The following is a 21,283-nucleotide window of genomic DNA, read 5'->3' as shown; positions in this document are numbered from 1 at the left end:
GCTGTTTCCAGGGGAGGCCGAGCGGCAGCACCAGCCTCATCTGGAAACTTGTTAGAAGCGGAAATCCTCAGGCCTCACCCAGACCGACCAAATCAGAAACTCAAGGGGCTGGGCCGGTCGGTCTGTGTTCTAACAAGCCCTCTGGAAGAGTCTGAGGCACACTCAAGTTGGAGGACTTGAGCCTCAGGCAATAAAACTGCCCCAAACATACGCAGGAGCTGGCGTGAAGAAAAATGTAAACAAGTTACTTCCTGACTGCTTTGATCCACAGCTTCCTCACTCTGAAAAGGAGAAGTTAGGAATAATAATACTGACCTCAAAGAGTGGTTATGAGATTCAATGGCAGGGGTGTATATGAAAGCGCCAGGCACAGAGTGGGCTCCAAAAATATTATCAGTTTTGCTTTCCTTTATGTCACATCCACCCTCCGAACTCCCAATTCTGTCTACCTCAGAGCTGTGTACAAAAGTCCACACATTCAGGATAAACACGTTCAGGATAAGTCCACATATTCAGGATAAAACACATTTAACAATCTGTAGGGTTCCTCATGGTTTCACACGTCCACACAAATGCCATAATTCCAGTTGAGCGTTAGCTGAACTGGGAGTCCTGCTCCAGCTGTTTTTCCTCCTTTAAACTCTTCCCTGACTGCTCCTTTTCCCACTTCTTCGGTCTCAACAGTCCCAGTTTGCTTTTCTAAAGACCTGCCCGCAGGTGGGAGGAGGGGCTGGAGCTCAGTACTGACAGGCAGATGCTAGCAGACTGCTCATATTTAAGGGGCACGTCTTCCCTCTTCAAACTCTCTGGAAGCCCAAGGGACAACGTCTTAGTTCTCAGTGGTCACTCGCTATCTATCCCTGTTCCCAGCACAGAAATGCCTCTGCCTGGAGAACACATACTCACCCTCCTGCATTACCCTAGGCAGTATGCCTTTTTCCCTCTCCTGTGTTCAGTGGATCTCACCCAATGACACCTGTCTCTGTACACATCACTCTCCCAACCCCACTAAGAGATGAAGGCTGGGAGATAATATTCTCATTTTATCTTTGAATCCTTAGCAACCTGCCCAGGCCTCGGCATACAGAAGGCCCCCACTAAGTGCTTGTTGAATAAATTGAATAAGAGACATGCTTTGGTGCCAAAGACTTTGACAGGTTTAGCTTGAAAGAGGAAAATGATGACGATTAATAATGATAAAACAGCTTGCCTAGATGGAAACTGGGTAACATGCTCTCCATGCATTAACCCATTTAATCTGCATACAGTGATGACCCAGTCTGGTTTTCACCTCTCTTCTTTAGTGAACAATTTTTATGTTCATTCTCATCTTGGCTGCTGGTTCACACTAATGAAAATTCAGTCCTTTAAGATGTGAGGGATATGTGAGAGTCATGATTTGGGCTCCTTGCCTGTGGGGCCCTGGAGAATCATAGGAGATCTAGCAAGGCTTAGCAGGATGCCTTGCTGCTGTCAATCTCACTGCCAACCCACTTCCCCCTTCCATCAGCACAAAGGTCTGAGGACTGCCATGGACCACCCTGGGAATTAAGCAACCCTCAATGGAGGTGCTGAAACTCTGAGTATGTGATGGCACCCAGAGAGTTTCTGAAACATCCCATCCCAGTGGTGAGGAAGGCTGCCCATACCCTATGGTGGCTGTGTGATGTAATAAAACTTGTGGGCTCTGCCCCCTTATGTAGGTTACAGCAGCACAGGTTGACTGAGGTGTTAGGATTCCAGCCCAAAGTAAGGATGGACAAGGATCAATTCAGTGGGTAACATTCATCAGCTGATGCTGATCTGAAGCTCTGACTGACAGGTCTGTGTGTATGATCAATTCAAAATGCAAAAATGTGTCACTACTACATACCTGGCCTCTGACAGACAAATATGGAGTCACAGGATAAAGGAAGAAGGCTGAGACAGCCTGCACAAATTCTTGAGTTTGGCGCTAACAGCTTGATGGCTGTGTCCATACAGGCAGGGTGTTTGTTTTCTGAGTCTGTTCTTTTGCTTGGGGTGCCACAGGCTGAATGGCTTAAAATACACACACCTATTCTTTCATGGTTCTGGAGGCTGGAAGGTCAAGGTCAAGTTACACCTTGCACCTTGCCAGGTTGGCTTCTTCTGGAGCCCCTGTCCCTGATTTGCAGATGGCCAGCCCCACCCCCAGCTGCCTCTTCACATGGCCCTTCCTCTGTGCACCCCTCTCTGTGCCCAAATGTCCTCTTCTTATAAGGACACCAATCAGATGGAAGTAGGGCCCTAACTGCCCATTTAAACTGAATCACCTCCAAATACAACTATCTCCAAATACAACCATGTTCCAGGGTACTGGGAATTGGGGCTTCAACATATGAACAAAATTCCCCCCACGATGTCCCTGCCCATGAGAGGGACAATAATAAAACCTGCATCGTGGGTTATTTTGAAGACTAGAGAAAGAAAGAATGTGAAGGTGTGCAGTAAAACAGCAACTAGAAATGTCCCTTATCACTGGGTTACTGAGAAGCTGATGTGCAGCGGGAGGGCGGGTGTACCATCTTCTCACTCTCCTCAGAAAGAAGGGATGAACCTGCCTTGCAGTTCAGCCCCCACCGTCTAGAAGGTGAGTGGTAGCTGGCAAGCTCGACCCCCCAAGACTGTGTCAGGGGTCACCTTGGGCTCCCCTCCTGCCACCAAATTTCCGTGGAGATAGGCCACATACCCTGGGAAGCTCAGGGACGCTGAGTCCCACATGGCTGGGCATGGCCCAGCCCACCTAAGCTGCCCACTGGGTCTGGTCTGTGAAGATGAAAGGCTGCTCCCAGCTAGAGAGCTTCAAAGCTGGCTTTGAAGCATGGCGGCCTGAAAATGGGCTGGGGGTGGGGAGACGGAGATGGAGGGGACTTTGGGGCTTCCCTGGGCATGCGAAGGTGAGTAAGTAAAGAAGGCTGTCGGTTACCTGCCATGTTCCCCCTTGGTCTTTCACAGCACCAGGCCTCAGGTATCCCAATTTATCTGAAGGGTAATCTGTGACCTGTGCTTTCCCTAGAGATTCTAAGCCAGACCTGGCATAAAGGGCCCCCTGCCGGCAAATAGAATAGGTAAGGGGCTCACCCCTTGGCCTAGAGAAGGGAATGGCAACCCACTTGGGTATTCTTGCCTGGAGAATCCCATGGACAGAAGAGCCTGGTGGGCTATAGTTCATGGAGTCATAAGAGTCGGACACGACTGAGTGACATTATGTCATGTCATCCCCTGGCCTTCTGTAAACCCAGTGTGAAGAACATGCCGCTGCGCCAGAAGTGTGATGCACAGAGCAAGGGCTTTAGACAGACTTGGCACTCACTAGTTCTATTACTTTGGGATAAGTCACTTAGCTCCTCCGAGTCTTTTTATCAGGAAAATGTAGATCTAATAACCACTCTGGCAGGATTGCTGTAAGGTTTAGAAGTGATGCCATCCAGGGCCTGCAGAGAGAGCACGAAAAAGGCCCTCAAAAAACAGGGGCCCAATCCTGTGATTTTAGGTTTCTTTGGAAATGGATGTCCTCAGGAAACTGCCTTTGCTACATAGTAAGTGTGTGGCCTTTTGCAGATGGTAATTAATGTAATCCAGAGAAGACAGCGCAGGAGGAGGAGATGGAGGGGGAGGAGGGGAGCCAGAGGAGGAGACTGGAGGGGGAAGAAGAGATGGCGGAGGAGGAGGTGGGAGGGTAGGAAAAGGAGAAGGTGCTGAGGGAGGGAGGCGCAGAAATACTGTGACCTTGAGATTTTAGGGTGACTGTCCTTCTGGCAAGAGAAGCATCCCCTTTTCAACTTCTTTTACTTTAAGACAGGCAGGTTTTTACTTGTAAATGAGTGTCTTAGTTCCTGTCCCTCTCCTGTGCATATGCACAAGTATGTGTGAGATACAACTTCACAACAGTCCAGGTGACTGTCCCTTGTTTCTGGGCTGAGCAATGGGGTGCGGAGCCTTTCAGTCATGACTCTGTCACGCCTGGTCCAGCCATGCACCCCTCCTGATGGGCATTTCCTTGATGCCCTTGTCACACTGGCTGGCAGCTGTCTTCCACTCCCAGCGGTCCGTAAAGCACCATCAGGGCGTAAAAGTGGCCAGAGGATATTGAATGGTCTTGGACTGTGTATAACCCAGATGGAAACTGGAGGGAAAAGCCTCCCAGAGCCACTGCTTTCCAAGGAGCAGAAAGGCTGCAAGGTGGAAGGGAGAGGAGATGTGTCAGCCCCGCAGGCAGGGCTGGGTTTCTGCCTCTGCTCTGGCAGTCTAGTTGTGTGACCTTGGGCCAGTCACTTTTCTCCTCTGGGCCTCTGTTCCCTTGATCAGGGGCAAGGGCATTTTATCCTGAGAGTTTGAGCTCGTCTAACAAAGGTGGAGGCTGGGGTTTCTGCCCGGCTGGGTCAAGAACCGGCTGGCCGCAGGCCTTGCCATTTCTCACACTGTGCATAAGACAGAACATTCTGTGTAGCTCTACACGGAGACGAGGAAGAGCGAGTGTGGATTCACAATGGCCTTTGTCACTGGTTCCTAAGAGCCTGTTTGTGTGGTGGGGTGCAGAGGAAAGAGGAAGGGACAGAACCTCCATTCTGTGTGGCGCTCCCCTCTCGGGTTTGGCTGGGCTCTGGTGAAGGCTCTGCACATTGGGGGAGGGGGGCTCCTTATCCCCTCCATGCCTCAGGGCAGGTGCTTCAGAAGGGGAGGGCAGCGTGCTGGTGGAGTTGTATGGTGGGAGATTTCTCCAGAAGAAAGGGTCTCCCCAAGTGGCTCTGAGGTGAGGGCCTGACATCATGGCTGCAAGAAAGACCAAGAGTGAGAATGTCTTTTAAGGCTTGGGAGGCAGTGGAACTAAAGGAATCTTGAGCTGGTGCTTCCAATGACAACAGGAAGAAAAGGACCAGTACTGGGTACAGACTCTAAAGCAGGCCTAGAGCTTTATAAATGTTACTGTTTTTAATCCTTGTGGCAGCTCTGTTGGGTAGAAACTATTATCCCAACATAAAAAAAAAAAAAAAAATCTTGAGGCTCAGAGAGGTTGAAAAACTCACGTAATGTCACAGAGCTGGCATATGGTAAAGCTGGAATTCAAACCAAGGCCTGTCTGACATAAAAAACAAGCTTCTAAATAAAGGATACAAAGCAGAGACCAAATGTCTTGGCAGGCTGGAGTGTCTGAGGGCAGGGAAAGGGGCGTGTAGTGGGGTAAGCCTCTCCCTGGCTGCTCTCGGGGGAGATCTCTTGGCAACACAATCTTGTTAAACGGAATGCCGAAGCTGAAATCCCAACTGGTGTGTGACCTGGCATTACTATGCCTACTGAGCTCAAGAAGCTTCAACTCCACAATCAGTGTCTGTAATAGAATAAATCAGTTAGTGGTGAGATTTTCCAGTTCAACTCAAGCCCGAGTCTCAGGCATGACACACACAAGGTACATTACAGAGAACGAACACCTACTGAACTAATCACAGCTCAGAGGGATGCACATACCCAGAAGAGCAAAGCTAGAGGAGAGTTGTGACTCTCTGGTTGTTGGGTCAAGTGAAAGTGAAGTCGCTCAGTCGTCTCCGACTCTTTGCGACCCCATGGACTGCAGCCTACCAGGCTCCTCCGTCCATGGGATTCTCCAGGCAAGAATACTGGAGTGGGTTGCCATTTCCTTCTCCAGGGGATCTTCCTGACCCAGGGATCGAACCCAGGTCTCCCGCACTACAGGCAGACACTTTAACCTCTGAGCCACCAGGGAAGCCCTAGACCAACCAGAAATGCAGGTGGTGGGGGAGGGTACTGTGGCATGGGAGGAGAGAATGCCAGGTTTGGTATACTTGGACGTGGCTCTAGTTCCAGATTCATCAATTAGTGTGGCCTCAGACAGGTCAATTAATCTTCCTGAGCCTCATTTTTCTAATTATAAAGTGTCTCTCAGGGATGCTGTAAGGGATTAAAACGAGATGATGAATGCAAAATATTTCTAGCAGCATTGAGTGCTAATTTCAAGTAGGTATTTAACAAGTGTTGGATGAACTGTCCTGAAAATGGGAAGAAGTGGGTGCTGGCTGCAGGTGGAAGACACAGGGCCCTACTTAAGACATCCATTCTACCAACAGCAGCCACTGGGAATGGGGAGGGCTCTGAAGTGGAGGCAGACAGGAGAAGGCTGAGCTTGTGGGCAGAGGAAGCTGGGACTCTGTTGGGTAGTGTTCCCTTTGTTTGTCTCCCAATTCCTGTTGACTTTTATCCATTCTTCCTCTTGTGCCACTGACTCTCATTCAAGGCCTTAGACCTGTGAGCCTGTACTCTGCACCAGCCTCCTAACTGGACCTCTTGCTGCCAGTTCCTTTCCCTTTCTTCCAATACATACTGTGTGCTGCTGTCATTCTATTGCTCCTGGCTTAGAATGCTTCATCTCTTCCTGCTGCTCTGTCATTCTATTGCTCCTGGCTTAGAATGCTTCATCTCTTCCTGTTAGTCAAAGGATCACATACTCAAGGGCATATTACTCAAAGGCCTTTACCAGTCTTCCCTTTGCTATTTCTAGGTGCTAATGCCCTAGCCCATGTGCCTCTTCTCTTATTCCAACTTTTCAAATCCATTCCAGCTTGAAGTATTGGCACATATACATTCTACCTTGTTCATTCGTTCATTCATTCAGTCCTTCATCAAATATTTATTGATTGCCTCCAAGGTCCCTGGCACAGTGCTGGGCAGCTGGGGACTGAGTTCCTAAGGAATGTCCCTCCTATTCTTACCCACCCCCACTCCAGTGATACTGTTCCGGCCTATCATGCCAGTGGTAACTTGGTGGTTCTATATGTATTTTTAACATGAGATTGGGAAGTATTGGAGGTCAGGTCCACATCATCATGCTGACACCCTCTACAGCATCTGGAGCATTCAGTACTTGAAGGCAGGTTGGCATCTGATTCTGTTGGGTATTGTCTTCATTCTTGGGGACAGTCACTTAACCTCATTAGCCTCAGCCATTAAATGGATTAAGAAATTAAATAGCCAACAGCTTGGCCTGTAAGTATGTGTTCAGTAAATAACAGCCCAATACATTTTTATTGATTAATTAAGAAGATAAAGCACTTCTCACATGCCTTAGACACAGATCAAGAAGCATAGGTTATGCAAAGCGCGTGGCCAGCATGGAGTCTTGCTGTGGGTTGGGTCTTGGGAGCTGCCAGGTATTAAAGCTGCTACAGGGGAACAGAAGCTGGTATGTGGGTCAAGATGGGGCAAGCAGAAGAGGGAAAAATCTACAATGTCTAGGCCTGCCAGAGAGCCGGTCTAGAATTTTCTTCTGCAAGTGAAAAATGAAAGGTTCTTTCGTTCTATTTTGAGCAGCAAATCTCCAAAGGCAGGAATTCAGTTGGAGTTTAACTCCAACTTGAACCTGTGTGAGCAAGTTTCCCTCTGCAGAAGGGGAACAGCCTCTGGAGGCCCAATTCTGCCTCCCTGCCCCTCCCAGTCTTGGCAGGGAGTGGGTGGGAGGAGACACAGCTAGAGGCAGAGTTCTCTTGATTCACAAGTCAACTGGGAAAGAATGAGGAATTGCTTCACTAGAATTTCTAGTAAATGCGGGTTGGGTCAGGGACAGGCAGAAATGGGGAGGATGGGATGGGTTCTCTGGTGTGTGTAGTAGCAATTCCATGTTTGAAAAACTACAACTTGGGCTCTAGTCCCAGGTCCACCAACTTGTGTCACCCTGGATGGGTCAATTAACCTCCCTGGGCCTCACTTTTCTAATCTGGAAATTTCTTCTTGGCATTCTCAGCGGGGGCAGCCAGCCCCACCAGTGCAGTACTTCTCAATCTGGAGCAAGCATACACCACCAGGGGATCTTGCTGATGGGCAGATTTGGCTTCAGGAGGTCTGGCCTATATTCTGACACTCTCAGGTGATGCCTTTGATGCTGGCTGTGGACCACACGAGGTCCCAGTGCAGGGCTGGGCAAACCACATCTGGAGGGCCAGCCCCAGCCTGCTGCTTGTTTGTGTAAATAAAGTTGGACTGGAACCCAGCCATGCCCATTCGCCTGCGTGTTGTCTATGACCACTTTCATGCTAAGTGGTTGGAGGAAAGCCGTTGTACCTGAGATGGTATGGCCCACAAGGCCTAACTATTTTAATAGTTACTATGTGGTCCTTTATAGGAGAAATTTGCCAACCTCTGCTCTAGTGCACAGAGAGCAGGCCTGTGTGAACTAAAAGACCGGCATTTCAATCCAGGTTTGGTCAAGCCAGCCACTTCATCTTGCTGGTTCTCACTCTCCTTATCTATAAGAAAGGACCTCTAAATTTCTAAAGAGACCTGTGATTCTCAGATTTCAATACTACATAGGAAACATTATAGCTTCTAGGGGCATCTGAGAATCAGGCTGTGTGGCTTTTATTTGGAAGCTGTGAAAACACACCTGGATAACACGCAGAGTCCAGCAGGCAGCCTTGACAGGAGCAGAGGGACTGTGCAACATAGAGGCAGCTGGGAATACACAGGTGCTCGGAGAAAGGACCAGTAAGGATGGGAGGGGACCTCCTGGCCTCCTGTATGGGCTGATGCCAGCACAGGGGCCCTGGAACACTGCTCACGAGCATCACACATACACACATGTTCCATCCCATCAAACACAATTCCCTATCTTACCACTCCAGGTGCTCCTGACCCTGGGAGCTTCTGGTCAACCAACGTTAATTAGCTCTTTCGAAGTCTCAGAGACCATGCCAGGCATAGGCATGTAGAAAGAACTATGACATCTAGAACTGTGAGCTCACAGTTGGGTGGGAGAGACACCATCTGAGTTAATTATTACAGGACAGTTTCATGAGTCACCATAGGGGAAATGCTTGACTCTAGGTCCTTACCTTGGGGACATGATGCTATCAAGGCAGGGAACGTGGGGGTGGGTAGTGGGCTATAGGAGAGGAGGGAAGATGTGTAAAGAGGGGGAAGAGAATGCCTTGGGGTTTGTTGATGCCAATGTGGGTGCCTGAAGGACTGAATGACAAAGCTGATTTTCTGTGGAAAGCAGAGCAGGGTCACTCTGTAGGCCTGCACTGTGACAAGGAACGACTAGTATGTTGCCATGGTTACTTCCCAGCACTGAGGGACATCCCAGTGCACATCTAAGTATCCCCAGGCTCTTAGGGGGTCACTCTCCTTGCTCTGTCTCAGCCCCGAGGTGAGACCTTGGCCAGAGAGACCTCTGCAATGCTTTTTAGGAATGCATGCTTTTTAGGAATATTTCTATTTTCAACTTGAATGAGCAGTAAGAGACTGGTGATTGCTCACTATGACTGTCTTTCTGGTCAGGTCTCCACCAAATACGAAAATTGGGAACCTACAGCCCTGGACAGCTCTTGAACCCAACTGGCCACTTTCTGTTCTGATTTCATACAAGTGAAGAGGGAGCCCTGAGAAGCAATGAGCTCATGTGCTCATGATTATCCTGTTATCTCACTGAACTGTGGCTCCCAACCTGGGATGGTGGATATGATGTCTGGTTGGGGTCCCTTTCCCTTGTTTTGGGATTCAGGGTGTGACCCATACAACTAGTGAAGATCTACACGGGCACAGATATATGGGCAGACTGAACTACCTGTGCCTGCATAGTGGTGTCAACTGACTGTGAGGTGGCGGGTTTTCCTCTTCCCAGGCAAGACCTGGGCATCTGGGAGGCACATTTGATGACTAAATGCTTTTGCCAGGAGGCTGCCTATGTGAGTGCCTGCTAGTCGGTTTGAGTACCAGCCTAGTGAAGCATATCTGTAGCCACACCCGGCTGGCCAACTGGCGTACTGCGTAGCCATGATATTCCTTCTTAGCACTTATGACAGATTCTAATTACACGCCTATCAGTGGGGCTGTTTTACTGAGGCCTGGCTCCCGCACTCCCTAAAGGCTGCAGGCATTAGGCCTGGTTTTGCTCGTCACTGTGCCTGGCATTTGGTCGGTGCTTCGTAGGTGTGTGTTGAATAAATGACAGAAACCCTGTCCCTGCTGCTGGGAAACTGACTCAAACTGTATATCCTACCAACGGTGTCTGTCTCCCTGTCTTTACCAGGAATTGCAAAAGTTACTACCTAATGAGACTCCAGGCAGATTTATGCTCTCACTGCTTAGAAACTTGTCTAGGATGCTCTGGTGGCAGTTCAAATGGGATTGACTAAGAAATCACTGAGGGGAAGGTGACCTTAATATCGAATAACCAGAGGGGCCAGGTGTGGCTGACATAGCCTTAAGGCTGCTACTGGCTCCAGACTGAAGGCTGGATGGGAACAGATATGAAGCTCAGAGAAGAGTCTGAGAATATGTGTAGGAAGTCTCTGCATTCACATCCAGGGTGCTGCCAGAGAGAAGCAGTGGCAGAGCTTCCAGGGTTTTACTCCCTAGCCTCTGGCCTGATGGGGACTGATGTAATCTTGTGCTGTGCACACCCTTGGTTCTTTAAGATTTGGTGCTGTTCCCCTTACCTTGTTTCAGCAGACAACCTGCTCAGGTGGAACCCCCACACTGGCAGCAACAGTCAAACACATTAGGCACAGTGCCAACAAGTAACCCTTGTTAGAGTTATGGGTTGCTCTAGACCAAATTCCTGAAGCAGAGATCAAGAGAGTGAAATTCTAAATGTGGTCATTTTCTTACATACTAAATACTTATCACTTAATTCTTCTGATCACTATTGATCAAGTGCTTACCATGTTCCAGGCATTTCTGATAAGTGTTCTAAGTGGATGATTTCATTTAACCCTCAAAACAAGGTGGCTATGCTGAGGGACAGAGATTATAACAGGTTCCATTTTGCAAGGGTTGACATGGAGGCTTGGAGAGGTTCAGTGACTCAACCACTGTCACATGGCTGGTGGTGGGGAGGCCTGGGTCTTTCAACCTCTAGTTAAATGGTTAGGCTGTTACTCTACACTGACCCTCAGCTATAAGTCCTCTAGGCTATGGGTCGGGAAGATCCTCTGGAGACGGAAATGGCAACCCTCTCCAGTATTCTTGCTTGGAAAATCCCATGGACAGAGGAGTCTGGTGGGCTACAGACCATGGCGTTGCAAAGAGTTGGACATGACTGAGCGACTTCACTTTTACTTTTTCAGGCATATCTTACTTATCAAGTGAGTTTCTAATGGTTTCATAAAATGAAATTCTCAGTTACACAAATAGTTGCATTGAACAGTTTATAAAATATTTTTTTCTCCAACATTTTTCACTGAGGGTGTGTTCCTGTCCAGCTCCAGAATCTACTGCCCACTGTGCTCATAGACCAAAGGCAAGATTCCTTTCTCTCTCTCTCCCTCCTTCTGATAAGCATTTCTGTAGAAATGGGTCAGGTAGGATGTTAGTCTTTGAAGGGGACACAAAGGTGAAGAACACATGCTCCCTATTTTCCAGGTAATGGCAAGAGAAAGATATGATGAGGATACACATGCCTATGAGAAAAGGCTACCCATAACCAGTGTACTGTCAAGACAGAAGGCAAAATTAAGTGTTCTAGGAATTCAGAGGCCAGATTCACTTCCAGAGGTACCACTATAGGCTCCAGGAAGCAGATGGCCCTTGGGGTAGGTCTTGCAGGAGGAGCAGAATTTCAACCAAGTGTTTGTTTGGACTGGATCATAAATACTTCCTGTTTCCTGAGGGTCTGGCTTGTGCAATACACATAGTAGGTTCTCATATAAATGTTCTAGGTGGACACTAACCACCTGGGGCCAGGCCAGGAATCATGGACTTGGTTCTGCTGCAACCACTAGACATAAATTGTGTAAGTCCTGCCAGTTCTCTGGGCCTCTGTTTTTCCCAACTATGAAAACAGTGACATGGTGGGCAGTGGGTATACCCTTACTCATGGGTTTCTGGTTAGGACTAGATTAAGTCAATATATGCAAAACTGACTACAAAATACTATCTGTCACTATTCTTATTGGTATTACAAAAACTAAAAAGAATGAATGCTGTGGACTGCTCAATTATTCAACAACTTTTTTTTGTTGTTGTTGTTTTGACTAACTACATTGGGTCAGGCACTGGGGATACAAAAATTAAAATCATCTAGCTTCCATCCTTGAAAGGTCTAGAAAAGAGGCAGTAGGTACAATTGATAGTATGAGTTTAATGTGCTAGGGCAAAGGGGCTGCTGGAGTTTGGCAGGATCTCTGCTGTTTCTTAGTGACAGTGTGGGTAGGCGGCAAGGCTAGAGATAAGAACTTCAAAATCAGAAATTTGGCTGTTAGCACCAATATAAAGCAGCATTAAAGGTGAAGAGAAAATTTTCTTACAGTTTGAGGATATACTATGTTCCAGGTACTCTGACATCCATCATGATAACAAGCTAGATATTATTATGCCAATTTTACAGATGAGGAAGTTGAGTCTCAGAAAGGTTGGGTGATTTTCCAAGGTTTATAAGATTATAAAGTATAAAGCCTAAATTTAAACCCAGGTCATTCAACTTCAAGCTTGGTGCTTTTCCCAGGACCACTTCTTGCTTTCTAATCAGCCAATGGTTGTATAGAACTCATTCCATGCTAATCTTTTTAAATTTTTTTAATTAAAAAACATTTTTGGGGGGGCCGCACTGCCTGGCATGTGTGATCTTAGTTCCCCGACCAGGGATCAAACCTGAAACCCCTGCACTGGAAACATAAAATCTTAATCACTGGACCACTAGTGAAGTCTCCATGTTAATCCTGATTGATCTTTTTTGGATTGCTTTTCCTAGAAGAAAGACTGACCCATGATGAGATTTGACAGTAACCTTTTCTGTCCTCATTTCCTTTAACATTTCCTATGATAAACCCCTTCCCTCCCACTAATTTCTCCTGTCTCTTCCCTGACCCTCAAGCCCAGTAAAATTGCCAAAGAGTAACAAATCCCAACAAATGATGAACATGCAGAGAGAGAGATCCCTACCTTCTCAGCCACTGGCCTGTAAGCTGTGAGACAAAACACACTGAAGAAACAAACCTGCCATATAATTCTGTTCAAGGAATCCATTAGACCAAAACCTGGCCACGCCATAATTCTGCAGCTCTGTAAGGAACCTGTGTGCTATGGGAACCTGTACAAGAACCCAGAATTCTTGCCTACCAGGCCAATGCGTTTCCACTAAAATGGGTCACCTCTTAGCTTTTCCTCATTAACATCTCATCTTAAAGGAGATTATGGCCCTTTAAGAGAGCTCACTGTTGGTTGGTTCTCTGCAAAGCTAAGAAGCCAAGGCTCCCTCCTTAGCCTCTGCTCTGATCAGCTCAAGTCCTCATCTAAAGAACAGGAAGTAGCTTCATTTTTAGCTCTGAAAGCATATTCTTGGGGTGAGAAAGGGGGATTTGAGGAAGAGAGTTCCTGTACATGATGGTCATGAGCGATCAGCAGACATTATTCTTGCTTGAAGAAGGGGAAGATAAATGGTAAGACATGTAAGGAACTGACAGTTGTCCTTGAGTTCTAACCAGAACACGCCCTCAGCAATGGTGTCCCCAAGTCCCTGCCTGATATGGGTGGTGGGATCCTACCCTGACTCTGTTCTGCTGAGATGCCAGAGTGGGGGCTGGGATGAAAGCACCAGGGTGGGAAAGTTTGCAGGAACTTTCTACAACCTCCAGTGCTTCCCCCACCCTCTGCTAGTACCCACAACTTCCCCTGCCAAGGGAGGAAGGAGGAACACATTACTCAGTTTAATAATTTATACAAATTGAAAAGTTTACTGTGTGAAGGAAAGGGGACTTAAGAGGGCAGCAGAGAAAAAAAAAAAAATCCCTAGTTCTCTCTTAAAAAGGACAGGTGTGATGGTGACGCCTTGATGACCTTGGAATATAACAATCTGACTGTCTAACAAGTAGGTCTGAAATAAGCCAGTAACCACTTTCTTGGATGGTCAGCCAAGTTTTGTTTCCTCCTACTGGTGGGATTGCATCCAGTCTTAGGACTAACAGCCTCGGACATCAAAGAACCCAGACTCCAATTCCGGGACACTTGTCTATGTCAATGTTTCGCAAACCTGGCAGCCCATCAGATCGTCTGGGGAGGTCCAGATTCCCAGGAACCAACCCAGAGATTGATTAGGGAGATCTGGGCTGGGGCCCAGGACTTCATTTTCTATAGACAGGTGTGGTTTAGAAACCAATGGTCAATCCCATCCATTCAGTCATCAAAACTTCTACGTCAGATATGGGGTTTATAGAATAGAAACCCGAGGTGCCAAGTAGGTGAATGCCAGCACTTGGATCTGAATCCATTCTCCTGCCTCCTCAATGGGGGGTCTTTGCCACAGCCCTCCTCACATATGGCTTCTCCCCCAGCCCCAGGTCCACTGGGGATCCCTGGGGATAAGTGAGGCCTGTTTGTCCAATCCACAGAGGAGTCAGAGATGCCAGGAACTTTGAGTCCCATTCGCTGCGTTCGTGGAAATGGCTGGTAAGGTGTAGGGCTGAAAGTAATTTTAGGGGCATTCTCAGAGACCTGCGTTCTGTATCCTGGTGGGCAGGATGGCCTACCTGATGGCTTCTAAGGCACACTACCAAGCTGTTCCAGGCAAAAAGAAGAGTCAGCTCATGAAAGCGGCCTGCCATGTTAAAGGTGCCAGGGTGGCAGAGGCAGAGGGAGTGTGGGGGAGTAAAAGAAGATGTCTAGACCTAATGAGGGGCCAAACCATTTACGGTTCTCTAGGCCACGTGAAGACCTTTAGCTTTTAATCTTAGCCACTGCAGAATTTTGAGAAGAGTGGCACAGTCAGACATATTTGCCCATGGGCATTCTGATGAGGTGGTGAGAACAGACTGTAGAGGGTGGAGGTACAAGCAGGGAATTCAGCTGGGAGGATGTGCAGGAACCCAGGGGACAGAGGGTGGTGGCTCAGACCAAGGTGGTAGGAACGCAGTGGTGAGAAGTGGGGGAATCTCAGATGTTTTTAAAAAGTAGAGCTAACAGATTTTCTGATGGGTTGGATATGAAATGTGAGATAAAAGGGAATCGAGGATGCTGCCAAGTGTTTTGGCTTAAGCAATGGGCAGGTTGGAGTTGTCGTCAACTGAGATGGAGAAGGCTGTGGGTGGAGAATGTTTGGGGGAGGGACGCTGGAGTTCAGTTTTGGACTTGCTGAGTCACTTGCCCTCACGTGGTACTTAAATAAAGTCTCACTACTCAATGAGGTCATCAAGGGAGTGAGAGCAGACAGAGAGAGGAGAGGGTTGAGGATCCTGCCTAGGGACCCTCCAGCATCAAGAGGTTAGAGAGAAAACGAGGAATCAGCAAAAGAGACTAACGAGAAGTAACCAGTGGGAAGGAGGGAAATCAGGAAGGTGTGGAGTCCTGGAAGAAGTGATCAGTTAGGGTCAAATGCTGCTGACAGATGAAGCAAGATCAAGGTTGAGAATTGACTACTGGATTTAGTTACTAAAGGACTGATAATCCTGACACAAAGTAGCATTTGGCTCCTAACTAATGGAGTTTCAAACGCAAGTTTTGATTACTGACTGCCATTTAGGGATCCCTTACTGTACATTTTCTCTTCTCAATTAGGTTATAAATGATGATGCATCAGGGATGAGTCAGTGTATTGCTGGGTTCTTGTAAGGCTGCAGAACCTTCTCGGGCCTGCTGTAGATCCTAATACAGTTTGCTGACAGATCCACGGAAAACCGCTCCCACTGGGGCACTGACCTAGCATGATTTTTCTCATGACTGGCTTACCTTGGACACAGAATTTCAGTTCCTTGGGGTCAGTGACGACCTTCCTGCTTTCCCGGATCATAGCCCGGTTCTTCTTGGTTTCTCCCCAGAGATTGGTGCCACCATACATGCTGGGAATGTTGAGAATAGCAATGCCTTCGAGGAAGATGCTGCTCAGGTCCACCCCAACCCCGTCACACTGGGGGACAGAGAAAAAAGGTCATCTGTTAGTGTCCTCATTGTATCCCAACTCAAGGCGTGGTGAGTGTGGTGGGGGCTCTCATCAAGAATGTGACAGGCCCTTAGCCACCAGCCAGTCTCTGTCAGAAGCTGAATCTTGGCTAAAGTTGCTCAGGTCTAATGCTTTATCCACTGCAGTGAGATGAGGGTGGTGATTCCTTGTCAACTCTGGGGGTACAGTACAAAGCTTCAGGAACCATTTCTAGCAGGGGTCCCCAACCTCTGGGATCTAATGCCTGATGATCTGAGGTGGAGCTGATGTAATAATAACAGAAATAAAGTGTCCGGCAATGCAATGTGCTTGAATCATCCTAAAGCCACTCCTCCCTCTGTGGAAAAACTGTCTTCCACCAAACCAGTCCTTGGTGCCAAAAATGTTGGGGACCACTGATCTATAGATCTAGAAGGACTGGTTCAGAAGACAACTGCAAACTGTGCTCCAGTCCAACTTCATTATCATCAATCCTGTCCCTTCTGCACCACTGTGAAGATATGGTGGAACATGGAGTCCAGATTCGAACACAGCAGATTCTCAACAAATGACAGGAAAGTTTCATTTTACCCCTTCTTATTTAATCCCTCTTGTGAGAAGTATAAGACTTTAAGATTTGGCCGGCTTTCAGATTTTTTCTGTCTCCTGTATCTCTATCTTAAGTGCAATTTTGGCATATGCGCTTGCTGATGTAGCAGAGTTTCTTTATCCAGTCTCCATCACCCGCATCCCGCCAGGTACAAAAGGCCAGAAGGCTTGAATCTGTCTGTCTCAGGTATCTAATAGAAGTCAGTCTACCTCGGCGTAGTGCTCAGCAACACAGCAAGATATATATTAGCTCTGATCCTTGTTCCTCAGAACTGGAGGTAGTTTACTTCATTTACAGAATAAAACACTACCCAGAGAGGTAAGCTAAGTTGTCCAAGATTGCACAGTTGATAAATAACAGAGCAGGGATTCAAAGTTGGGGAACTGGACTACAAAGCCCTCTTTATCCTGCTTATTATGAGGCAGGAAAAAAATTAGAAGCATGCAACAAAAATCTCTCTTTGAGGTTACCTACAAATCAAAACTTACATAGATTTCTCAAAAGAGGAGGAATGCCAAGGGAGGGCGTGTTGCTATTCATCTGGGCATCCTGATTTCTTTGCAGCTTCTAATTTATGGTATCTTGTCATCCCCATGACTTGTTTCTCCAGCTACAAAATGGAATAGAGTAGGCTTCTCTGATGACCGGGAATTCCTTTCTTTATTAGGAAGTTCTGATTATTTGACAGGTCTTAATGTTGAATATGCTTCTGTTCCTTTTTGCTTCCACCCATTGGTCCTTTTCTCCCTTCTGAAGTCAGAATGAGCCTCCTTCCTCCTCCATGGGAGCACCCACCAGGTACATGATGATATGTACACTTCATCACCTGTGCACATATACTAAAATGTTGCCATTGACCAGTAAGCTTTTATACACATCTCAGTTATTACCTTCATAATAACTTATAGTTACTAAGATTACCCCCATTTTACATTTGGGGAAACCAGGACACAGAGGTGGTTAAGTAACTTGCCCAAGTCACACAACTTACAAATAGAAGTACATGGATTGATGGCAGGCAGTTGGAGCCTCAGTATTACCCACTCCTTTCTCTCTCCTCCTTCTCACACCACCATCTAGTTGTGCCTCCTCTGGGTGAGTGATCTCAACCCTCTGGCCCCTCCTACGGACTTGCCCTGATCTACACACACTATGGTTTGTTACTCTCCTACTCTACAAGGTCCTGGCACTGAAAACACCACCAATGGCAGGATCTGATGGCACAGGTGGCAAAGGCATCAGTATTTCCTGGGGCTGGAATCCTCCAATACTATCATGCCCCGGAAATGAGAATGTGGGGAGCCCGTGTACGGGCTCACTATGTCCGCCATGACCATTATCCTTATTGTCAAGTACGATCAAAGTTGCGTTAGCTCTTTTGTGAGCAGCTAGATGACGGCTGAATCACTTCACCTTGAATGGGAAGTCATTTCAGGCACTCAGATCCTTATTCCATCATCTACTTCTCAGCCTGCTCTTCTTCATCCTGAACTCATGTAGGTGTTTTAAATAACTTAGAAATAGGGTTTTATACTTATTTCATCTGGTTTTCAGCCCAAACCTCCTCCAGTCCATCTAGTTTATATTAAATCTTCATTCTGTGACTGTATGCCATGGCTCTCCTATCATTTGGAGACTGTCTTTAATAAATGTATATAATGGGCAAAACAGGGAACAAGCCCTTTCCTTGGTCAGTTTAACATACCAGATATTGTACATTAAACAGTCCTTGGGGTATGGCTGCTTTATTAGGGATGCATCCTCTGTGTATGACGGTCACCTAGCCCACTTTTTGTTACAGTGTGGAATCATGGAACTTAGAGATGAGAGGGACCTAAGAGAACACGTCCTATCTTTCATCAATGAGGCCAGAGAGGTTAAGGTCACCCAACTCATAATTGTGAAGCTAGGCTAGTATCCCGGTCTGCAGAACCTCAAATTTGTGCTCTTTCCACTGAAACATAAGACAGTGTGCTGAGATCAAATAATATTTCCTAAATGACCACCTTACGACCTCTATCAGAAAAGGAATAAGAGAACTCATATAAAGCCATTAACATCTGTAAAGGGCAACAAATACTTGGTTAATACTTGATTCCAGAATTTTCCCAGGGGTTGGGATAAAGTTTGTCAGTCTGTGCCTTCCAGAATGTATCCCTAATTTTTAAAACACTGGGACATGTGTCTGTTTGCCTCTCATTGGCTGGAACCTATTCTGCTTTGTAGATCTGTCGAAGTGGTCACCAAACGACATCTATATAGGTTTGTCCCACAACTTCGATTTAAATGTGTATGTTTTCCAAGGTCAGCAGTTCTCTATTGATCAACCTTGGGCTCTGATACCCACCTTTATCATCCGTTCTTCAATTTTTTTTGTTAAAGCTACTCTCTCTCCCTCTGGAAAAGATAAAAAAGCTCTCTTGGAATGGCAAAATCCTAATGAGGTATGCTTTCCATGTTCTTTTTTGCTTCAAACACTGTCTAAGATTCTGCTTGGCCTTCAGCTTGCCCAAAGCCAGGATCGCAGGTCGGAGTTGCCTTTGTATATTCATACTTGGGTGCATACTCACACCTTATCTGAATATGTTTGATGGTGGTGGTTTAGTCACTAAGTCATGTCCTACTTTTGTGACCCATGGACTGTAGCCTAGCAGGCTCCTCTGTCCATGGGATTTCCCAGGCAAGGATACTGGAATGGACTGCCATTCCCTTCTCCAGGGGATCTTCTCCACCCAGAGATCAAACTCGCATCTCCTGCATAGCAGGCAGATTCTTTACCCCTGAGCCATCAGGGAAGCCCCTATGAGTATATATACAACCGTCCAAAAGCATGGACTCAACCCAGACCTCCTTGTTGTTGTCATGGTGATTCTTTTTTTTTTAATCAAAAACTTTTTGCCGTTTTCTTCCTGAAAGAATTAATGAACTGTTAAGAAATTTACTTTGGGATGTCTTTCATCCTTCAGTCCTTTAAACACATATTCTTATTTAGGGATTTGGGCTAGAATCCCACTGGGTCAGACTTTTCACCAAACTCTCTGAAATTATCTTTGTTCAACCTGGTGCCCAGCACTGAATTTTTGCACCCTTATCACCTCCTAGACCACTCAGTCACTCTTTCTTTTGGTTGTGGTTACTTCTGCATGAGCTCAATTTGATCAATGTTGGCCAAAATCCCTCCTCCCTTGTACAAGTAATAATAATAGTATTAGCAGCTATCTGATGAGAGCTTCCTTGTGCACTGTACTGGTCCTGAGCTTACACTCTCTTGGGATGCTTACATGAACACCATGAGGGAGGTACTATTGCTACCTCCAAGTGACAGTCTCAGAGAGGTTAGGGTGCTGGTGTAAGGCTACACAACTTCCACTCTACAGGCTGGCAGAGCTCAGTTGCAAACCTAGGCAAGTCAGATACCAGATTCTACTTTGGAGATGAAAGTCAGTTCAGCAACGTGGGGCTTTTGCTGATGCTAGACTTATCATAAAATTAAACGTGCAGCTGTTTGAATAACTGAAATCTCCCACCACTACTCTGTCTATTATAGAGTACTAAGAGCAGTGCCCAGCACGCCAGTGTTGGTATCAGTATTATATCTTGCCTCTGTGCCAGCTTTGTGTTTGTTTTTTAAGTAAACTAGTTGCACAGCCCAGTCATTGGCACCTAGTATTCCACAATGCCCCCTTTCTTCCCTACTGCCGTTTTAAGGGTGCCCTATCCCCTCCACCTCTAGTCCTAACAAGCTCAAGAGTGTTAGTTATTAACTTGGTAAGCTGTTAACCTCTCTGGAAGAGCAAACAGTCCTCACTTTGCTTTATGATAGGATGTCCCCTCCCCCACTATCTCACTGAGTCGTAGGTGGACTGGGGAGAGTGGAGGAGGTGGGGGGAGCTTGGAGACTGCTGGCTATAGATGCCCCCACCTTCGGAATGCACCGATTTGAAAACTGAGAGGCACTGCCTTGTCTTGGAAGGAGCATGCCTGAGCTTGGAGACAGAGATGGGTTTAAATCTTGGCTCTGTCACTTGCCAGCTGTAGGATCCTGGATCCTCGTTGGGTGCCTTAACTCTTCCAGCTTTAATCTGTCATCTGTAAAATGGGGTGGGGGTAGGGAAATCGCATCTACTTAAAGGGTTTGTTGGTCTCTGGAAGGCGGTAGCATTCCACAATTGTCTGCACTGTTATTACTGTTAATACTAATAATAATAATACCTGTGCTATGAGGCATTTTCAGCCTGAAATCATTCTCCCACTATCTGAGGCCTTGCTGGAAGCATTTTAATGGCCTTTTGGCCCAACTCATGCTAGTGGGAGCTTTGCCAGACCATACCTGCATGCCTATTCTCCACACTTTTTGGCCTAGACACCATGCACTGATTTCTTTCAGAACCCCAGGGCTGCTTAGGGCTCCTGAAAGGTGGAAAGCTGCCGTGCTGGATTTGGAAACATGGACCGTGGAGAGAAGTACACAGGAGGCTTATATGGAACACAGCCCCCCGGCGGTTCCTGAGCTAAATCCTCCAGCAGTTCCATGACGTCATGGGATCCCCTCCCCCTGCTCCCACGGGGGAGGGGAGAGGGGGGCTCCTGGGGAGAGTGCGAGGAGGGCGGCGGTCCCTGCGCGCACCATTGGCCATCCCTAACCTAGCTCTGGGCTGGCAGGCTCGCCTCCGAGTCGAGGCTGCGTGCAGTGAAACCCAGGTAGTTACAGCCGGGTATGGGTTGAAACAGAGACAGTTCTTGTCCCCAGCCCCCGGCAGCATGCACGCACACGCCCCGAGCCGTGCTCCCAG

General features: G+C 47.2%; 1 protein-coding gene across 2 annotated transcripts in view; it reads right to left on the bottom strand.

The window, feature by feature from the left end:
• The window catches only part of DGKG (diacylglycerol kinase gamma), a 210,574-nt gene that overhangs the window by 19,385 nt on the left and 169,906 nt on the right, over positions 1-21,283 (bottom strand). For both annotated transcript variants that reach the window (XM_070466271.1, XM_070466272.1), the window contains one exon: positions 15,691-15,868. In XM_070466271.1, coding sequence (XP_070322372.1) covers positions 15,691-15,868 — 178 coding nt within the window. The remainder of the gene's footprint in view (positions 1-15,690; positions 15,869-21,283) is intronic.

This window comes from Odocoileus virginianus, chromosome 4 (assembly GCF_023699985.2).
Source record: "Odocoileus virginianus isolate 20LAN1187 ecotype Illinois chromosome 4, Ovbor_1.2, whole genome shotgun sequence".
NCBI lineage: Eukaryota > Metazoa > Chordata > Mammalia > Artiodactyla > Cervidae > Odocoileus > Odocoileus virginianus.
The sequence above is the reverse complement of the archived record's forward strand: the minus strand, read 5'-3'. Positions and strand labels throughout refer to the sequence as shown.